We start from the raw sequence: 7,624 nt of genomic DNA, 5'->3' as shown, positions 1-7,624 counted from the left end.
TCGTCCAGACGTGGAACTGTGTTGAACGTCGGTTTATGTAGGAAAAATTCACCAAACACCGCTTTGTGAATAACAAACGGGTTTCAAAAAATGTGTTGGACAATCGGTGGGATACGTGCTAGGCAGAGTTTCACTTTTGACACAAAAGCTTCGAGAATGCGTTGTCTGGTCGATTGGGCTTTAAGGCAGACAGTGACTGAACAAACAGGACTCTTTTAGCGAAATACACCCATTTCAAACCAATTTGGTTTTGCGAGAGACTCTTATGTGACCCAGCTGAATCTCTTCTTCAGCTCGCAGGCCTAATCCATGCTTAACGCTAACCAAAAACCCTTGCTGGTTCGCACGGGTTACCGGAAGTTGCCACAGAGAAAAAGTTATCATCAGGCTAGACTGATTTTAGGACCTTAGTTCCCGTAGTTGACACATTCTTCGTTGGTAATTTCTCGCAAAAATGAGTGTCCATGGGAACCACCTGTGTCAACCACCTGTTAACTTGATTGGCCTTCCCACATGCTTGTCAGGTCTGTATCACCTGTTCTGTTCACTCCGGGAGGCTTGATCTTAAAACTCCGTTAGACCGGGCTACTCATCCTTTCGATTAAAAAGCCCGAATGCTTACCAAACCGTTCTAAGATGGTAAGCCCTTAATCACCCCCAAAAGATTTCAGTAAATTGAAAATATTGCCAGTTTTTATTCAGCTTTTGCGGCCGCTTTTTACAATTTCATTTGGGCTGACAAAATGTTATCAATATTTTGAGCACCAGATTTGCTCCTTGTAAGGGGGTGAGCTTGTTGGGAGGGATAAATGATGTCAAGGAGAGAGTGAACCGAAAGGCACTACATCCATTAAACTAGGGCGAAGGAATTAACCCAACCACCATGGATGCAAGGCCACAACAGTCAGGCGAAGTCGTGTTCTAGAATACCTTCATCAGACAACTTTATTCCCCCGCTTTATAGACAGAATCATAGCTTGTCATATGCAAAACACGATCAGTTTCTCAGTAAACATACAACAGATGTCTCATTCACGGATTTTGACAATCTATTTCTTTCCTCTGGGATAAAAGACTCTTGTGTGTTAGCAAGAAGCATACTTTAGCTTTAAAGGATAGAAATTTTTTTCCATATTTTTTTTCAAAATTCATCCTCAATTTTGTTGCATACAATCAACATTGCCGTGTTTATTAATGAAGATCCTATTCTTGTGTTTCGCACATTCCCGAGGCGATTCGCATCCTAATCAGTCTATCAATCAAACTAACCATTCGACGGGGAGGGGCGCGGAACAGAGAAACAATGAGGGAGTTAATTAGACAGCATACTGTTAATGCTCTTCAGACGTGCCCACTTGGAAATATATTTCTTCATACGACTATCGACCGTGGTTCGTCTGTCTGATGTGGTCAGGTAACGTTTCTGACGGCGAAACTAGAGCGGGAAATTCCTCTTCTGTGACCATTCTGTTTCCAATTCCGTCGTCAACCAAATCATTGAACCGTTAAGAATGCATTTTTCCCACTAGTGACTTCTTAAAATGTGGCTGATTGACTTCCATCTGTGATGCATGCACACTGCGGTCAGCGAAACAGCCGTTTTCTCATTTCTTTGTAATGTACTACTTATAGGGTTGCTGAAATCAGTCGTGTGTCTCTTGTGACGGCTTCCCCCGGCCAGTGAAGCCAATCTATGCTGGAAAGCCGAGAAGCACTGTATCGTTGTTTCATCCTTGTTGGAAATTATCAGCAGTGCACATTTCACAAGAATCTACCGGGAAGTCTCGAAACTACCACCTCCCGGTTAGTAGGCTGAACATTTCGGTCACACGCAGCCGATGAACAAAGTGATTAACTCATCCAGAGTCCACATCGCGGGGGATCACGCATTGACTGCCTCCTCGAGCCATGAAAGGTTCACTCATCTTGCGAAATTTCAAGTGAGAATTCCCAATCTCCTCACTATCGATCCATACATGGGGAGAATGCCTTCACAAGGTCGATGAAAACTCCAACTAAATGTGGGTCATGATCGCACTGCTGATCAGCTGCTAACGATCGAAGGGTCAAATATTCAAACTATTAGCCGGGGTGCCGAGGGAGTCTCCCAACTGGAGTTTCGCGAGATACACAATGACGACCAGCCGTTTAAGGCTTCGCTGCTTTACAGCACAGATTGGCTTCACTTCCAGGACCAAATCTAAGCGGGAAATTAGCAGATCTGTTCGAACTACCGTCAACTTTCCCCCTCACTCTGTAAGACACTGTGCAGATGTCTTCCGTTTGGCCGGGAAATTGTTCCACAGCTTATTCTTTTTGCAGCAAATGTTGCGTCCATTACTACCGACCTTTCATTGAACAGCAACGTTTTTTTTCAGATTTTACGGTCGATTAAGTACATAGCTAATGATGAAAGGCAACAAATGATCGAGTCCAAACGGGGAAAAAATACAAGCGACTGGCAGTGAATTAGAATCACATCTAATGATGGTCAATGAATGACTGAGTTGAGCGATGTGTATCACATGCACAATTTGGACTCAGAGTTAACATGGATAGTTGTAAATCTGCGTAGGTTGTCGATAAACAATACTGTTCGAACGATACTTGTACGGATTAGTCCCGGCAGGCGCTGGGAGAATTAAATACCGGTAACTGACAGGGGGAAACTACTACTGAAGACAGATGACGATAATTGATACCCAACATTTGATCTGGGCCCATAAGGCGAGAGACGAGGTGCGCTAAATCGAAGATCCGGTAGCAGACTGCCTGCGACACTTGAAGGTGGTGAGATGGCCCAAGTGGTTAGAGCGCGGATTTACTGACCGGAAGGTCCGTGGTTCGAATCCGACTTTTGCTTCTCGACTTCCCCTGTCTAGGCTTGGGCAACCTGACAGTATCCCAACCCTCGTGCAACCTTCGGGTGGCATGGCAGTTAGGCTCTGAAAAGGTGCTACGGCTGAACGCCTTCTTTTCTACACTTAAAGAAATAAGGTATGAACGCTTTTGTCTCGTTTCAACGTTCTAAACTCACGGGTACCGCATTCCATCGACCTTACGGAAAGTCTAATGTTCAGAAGGGGAATATGTTTCGCTGAGACATGCCTAGGTCACTACCCAGTGGTGCTCCGTATGTCCTCTGGCCGATTTCCTCGAACAGCCCCTTCCAGACAAACATGCGAAGGTTGGAAACGCTCCAGGGGAGGTCATTGGCACACATGCATCCAAGTTGTTGTCTTCAATACAAAACCTCGTCTCCGGATCTCCTCGATAAGAAGTTCACTGAAACTCCGGTACTGACGCATCAGTGATATAAGATGTCGCCTCAGTGCATAGTCATCGACGAACGAAACTATGATAGAGTTGACCATTGTGCAATAAATACGCGGTTCTTAAACCTCGAGAAGGCAATAAACTGTGATAGATTTGACAATTGTGCAACAAGTACGCGGTTCTTAAACCTCGAGAAGGCAATGAGGACGGTGATAATGATAACCTAGTTGTTAGTGAACTCATCATACGCTATACATCAATATATCTAGGAAGGTAAGCCTAGAGATACAAACGCCAACTCGATGCTGAGCTGGATAGGCTGGAAAGCAGTACGGGTACCTAGTATCGGATCATTCTGTCAGTGAGCTGGCAGCGTCACGTCTCGGATAAACCCAACATCAACCAGACTTTCATGTACTATACATCCAGCTTGACCTTACTCACATTTTCGTAAGGCCTTAAATCAAACGTTTCCTAACCGCGTCGCAACAGGACAACACGGTGACTGGTCCCGTCAGTCGCTTCGCGATTCGGCAGGATCTATCCACCCTCTTAAGACTCCTTGTGAACCTTGCAAGGGAGACTCGGCAAGTTGGATTCAGCTAGAAACTCGGTACTGTGCCTACCGTAATAGTCTGAAGCAAGATGGCGAGGACCGTTGAAGAGCTCTCAGCACACTTATGAGTAGTGTGTTGCGTCCATAAAACGATATCTCGAATATCGTACCAAATTCAAGCGCCTTCATGCAACATACTCAGTTGAAGAAGAGTGTCACAAACGAGAGATTCAGCTGGGACTCAGGTAAAATTTGCGTGCAGACCAAATCCTTATGCAAATGAATGTATTTGTTAGAACTCAAGCTCGCTTCACTGGGAATGAATACAACTTCTAATCTGGTCTCCCCCCCAACAACGCTGGAATGCAATGACAATTGGTTAAATTCGAGAAACGTAAGCTTTTTTTGGAAGGAATCCCATCCTTTTCAGAAGTTTCGGGTTCCCGGTGTTCAGCGGCCTCACAGTAAGTTTCGTCCCACCCAAAAGATGCGCAAAGTGTGCACGTGACCAGTCAAATGCTGAACTATCGTGTGACAACTAGTGAAGCGATAGACCATCTTTTATGGTGACGTTGTCGGAACCGTCGGTAGGGTGTAAGCTCAAAAAAAAACGTTTATTTCTCGTTGACAAGCGGGACAAAATGAGTCGACCTCCATTGGATCTGGTCATGACACCCGAATCAGACGTTTATCCAACCATGCCAAGCGAAGTATACGTGTGTTTACAGTGGCCTGGCATCGCACCATAAACTATTGTGACGAACATGCCACTAGATGTATAGGCGAAACCTGGAAAATCTTGCTTAGTCCCCTGTGGCGTGCCGCGTGCTTCCAGGGTGTCTAGACCAACGATGCTCGCTGCATGAAACCGTTAGTTTCGCCATGACAGCCGTGACGAGGTCGGACAATGCTGACCGACAAGGTGTAGTTTCGACGTTCTTACCAGTCTCACAGCTCGTTTTCTTGGTAACAAAACCACAATTGGTCAGCTTAGTAGATGTGTAGGAAAAAGGACCATCGAAGTTGTGTGATTTCATTCTTGTTTTAGCTTCAGTACTGATGGACGTCTAGATTCCAGATGGATTTGATTACGCGCGGAATCCACAACTAAGCTGTTGGCTTTGAGAATGCTGTGAGTTTGCAGTAATATCACGGTAATCGGTATTCTTCATACGAAGTTATCAGACCTCAAGCTAGCCCATGATCGTCCATCCCAAACCGTTGTTCACTCCCAGGAGCTACCTATAAGATGTTTGCATTGAGCAATTTTCGAGATGGGAAGTTAGTTTACTTCTCTGAGGCTAATAAAATGATACGTATATTTTCTAAAAAAAGTCGTTAGCTTTTAACACCCTTTTGGTGCGTAGCTTCCGGACAAAGCTTGGACAGGAGCAGTCAAGATGCTGAGGTTAGGTTTGAACCTCAGACCATCCAATGGGCTATCTGGAGCTCAAAAAAGCGATATTTGGGAGTAAGCGCACAATGTTGTTTTTCTGTGGAAAGTGAGTTCTCCCACACCGCTAGGTGGACAGTTTGAAATGCCTTAATTGATTCTGTATGGTAAATTTCAAATGTCGGGTAAATCCAACAAGAAATGATTTGGAAAATTTTCGTGACTGGTGCCGATTTTCTGGTGCTTTGAGTTTTTTCTAATACCGAAAATACTATACACATGTGTGATCGAGGCCTGAATGTTGTCACAATCGTTAAGTGAACTAATTCGACCTATAGGTCACGTGGTCCCAGACTACAACCCACACGTCTAGTGAGGGACAGTAACCCACTCTGGCAGGCATCGGTGATAAACTACGGGAATTCCAATCAAATTTTGGTTGAAACACAATTTTTTTTATCAAGCAGCCACATTAACACACTGAAAATTTGTCCAGAAAAATAATCAACTTTTCATCTAGCAAAGGGGTGGATTATATAAGGTCTGACTATTGGCAGCACAACTCGTTTTCCATAACAAGGTCTGTGTGACTTCACCTCTGCCTGGTTGGAGACACAGAAAGATATGGCTGCTAATCAGTTTCGGTGGCCTCCCTGTCATCAGTTTCTATCAAGGTTGCCCGAATAAGGAATGCCTTTGGTGGTTGCACGGCAGCGAAGCGTCGTTGTTCAACAGTAATTTGTTGTTCATGATGATGGTGGTGACGATGATGATGACGGATTTTGTTGATCTCTGTGGATCAGTGGGGCACAAGGGTAACTGAGTTAGGTGCTGAGAAGGTTGGGCGCTTTCCTTCATCATATCCATCATCGCTATCGTCATTATCATCATCATCATCCTCCTCCTCATCATCATCGTCATCATCATCATCATCATCATTTGTTTTAGCTTCAGTACTGATGGACGTCTAGATTCCAGATGGATTTGATTACGCGCGGAATCCACAACTAAGCTGTTGGCTTTGAGAATGCTGTGAGTTTGCAGTAATATCACGGTAATCGGTATTCTTCATACGAAGTTATCAGACCTCAAGCTAGCCCATGATCGTCCATCCCAAACCGTTGTTCACTCCCAGGAGCTACCTATAAGATGTTTGCATTGAGCAATTTTCGAGATGGGAAGTTAGTTTACTTCTCTGAGGCTAATAAAATGATACGTATATTTTCTAAAAAAATCTTTAACTTTTAACACCCTTTTGGTGCGTAGCTTCCGGACAAAGCTTGGACAGGAGCAGTCAAGATGCTGAGGTTAGGTTTGAACCTCAGACCATCCAATGGGCTATCTGGAGCTCAAAAAAGCGATATTTGGGAGTAAGCGCACAATGTTGTTTTTCTGTGGAAAGTGAGTTCTCCCACACCGCTAGGTGGACAGTTTGAAATGCCTTAATTGATTCTGTATGGTAAATTTCAAATGTCGGGTAAATCCAACAAGAAATGATTTGGAAAATTTTCGTGACTGGTGCCGATTTTCTGGTGCTTTGAGTTTTTTCTAATACCGAAAATACTATACACATGTGTGATCGAGGCCTGAATGTTGTCACAATCGTTAAGTGAACTAATTCGACCTATAGGTCACGTGGTCCCAGACTACAACCCACACGTCTAGTGAGGGACAGTAACCCACTCTGGCAAACATCGGTGATAAAATAGGGGAATTCCAATCAAATTTGGGTTGAGACACATTTTTTTTATCAAGCAGCCACATTAACACACTGAAAATTTGTCCAGAAAAATAATCAACTTTTCATCTAGCAAAGGGGTGGATTATATAAGGTCTGACTATTGGCAGCACAACTCGTTTTCCATAACAAGGTCTGTGTGACTTCACCTCTGCCTGGTTGGAGACACAGAAAGATATGGCTGCTAATCAGTTTCGGTGGCCTCCCTGTCATCAGTTTCTATCAGGGTTGCCCGAATAAGGAATGCCTTTGGTGGTTGCACGGCAGCGAAGCGTCGTTGTTCAACAGTAATTTGTTGTTCATGATGATGGTGGTGACGATGATGATGACGGATTTTGTTGATCTCTGTGGATCAGTGGGGCACAAGGGTAACTGAGTTAGGTGCTGAGAAGGTTGGGCGGTTTCCTTCATCATATCCATCATCGCTATCGTCATTATCATCATCATCATCATCATCGTCCTCATCATCATCATCATCATCATCATCATCATCATCATCACCATCACCCTCATCCTCATTCTCATCATCATCATCAACATCATCATCCTCATCATCACCCTCACCATCATCATCATCATCATACAAATCATTATAATCATCATCATCATCATCATCATCATCATCACCATCATCATTATCATCATCATCATTCCTATCACC

General features: G+C 44.1%; 2 protein-coding genes across 2 annotated transcripts in view; one reads left to right on the top strand and one right to left on the bottom strand.

The window, feature by feature from the left end:
- Positions 1-7,624, bottom strand: part of T265_08292 (hypothetical protein) — a gene marked incomplete at both ends in the record, with an annotated part of 14,198 nt that overhangs the window by 4,746 nt on the left and 1,828 nt on the right. The window contains 2 exons of the mRNA XM_009174048.1: positions 2,650-2,772; positions 2,830-2,983. Coding sequence (XP_009172312.1) covers positions 2,650-2,772; positions 2,830-2,983 — 277 coding nt within the window. The remainder of the gene's footprint in view (positions 1-2,649; positions 2,773-2,829; positions 2,984-7,624) is intronic.
- T265_14528 (hypothetical protein) overlaps positions 2,770-7,624 on the top strand; it is a gene marked incomplete at both ends in the record, with an annotated part of 8,045 nt that continues 3,190 nt past the window's right edge. Inside the window, one exon of the mRNA XM_009174070.1 lies at positions 2,770-2,937. Within this exon, the coding sequence (XP_009172334.1) occupies positions 2,770-2,937 (168 nt within the window). The remainder of the gene's footprint in view (positions 2,938-7,624) is intronic.

The sequence above is a fragment of the Opisthorchis viverrini genome (genome assembly GCF_000715545.1).
Source record: "Opisthorchis viverrini unplaced genomic scaffold opera_v5_209, whole genome shotgun sequence".
Classification (NCBI taxonomy): Eukaryota; Metazoa; Platyhelminthes; class Trematoda; order Opisthorchiida; family Opisthorchiidae; genus Opisthorchis; species Opisthorchis viverrini.
The sequence above is the reverse complement of the archived record's forward strand: the minus strand, read 5'-3'. Positions and strand labels throughout refer to the sequence as shown.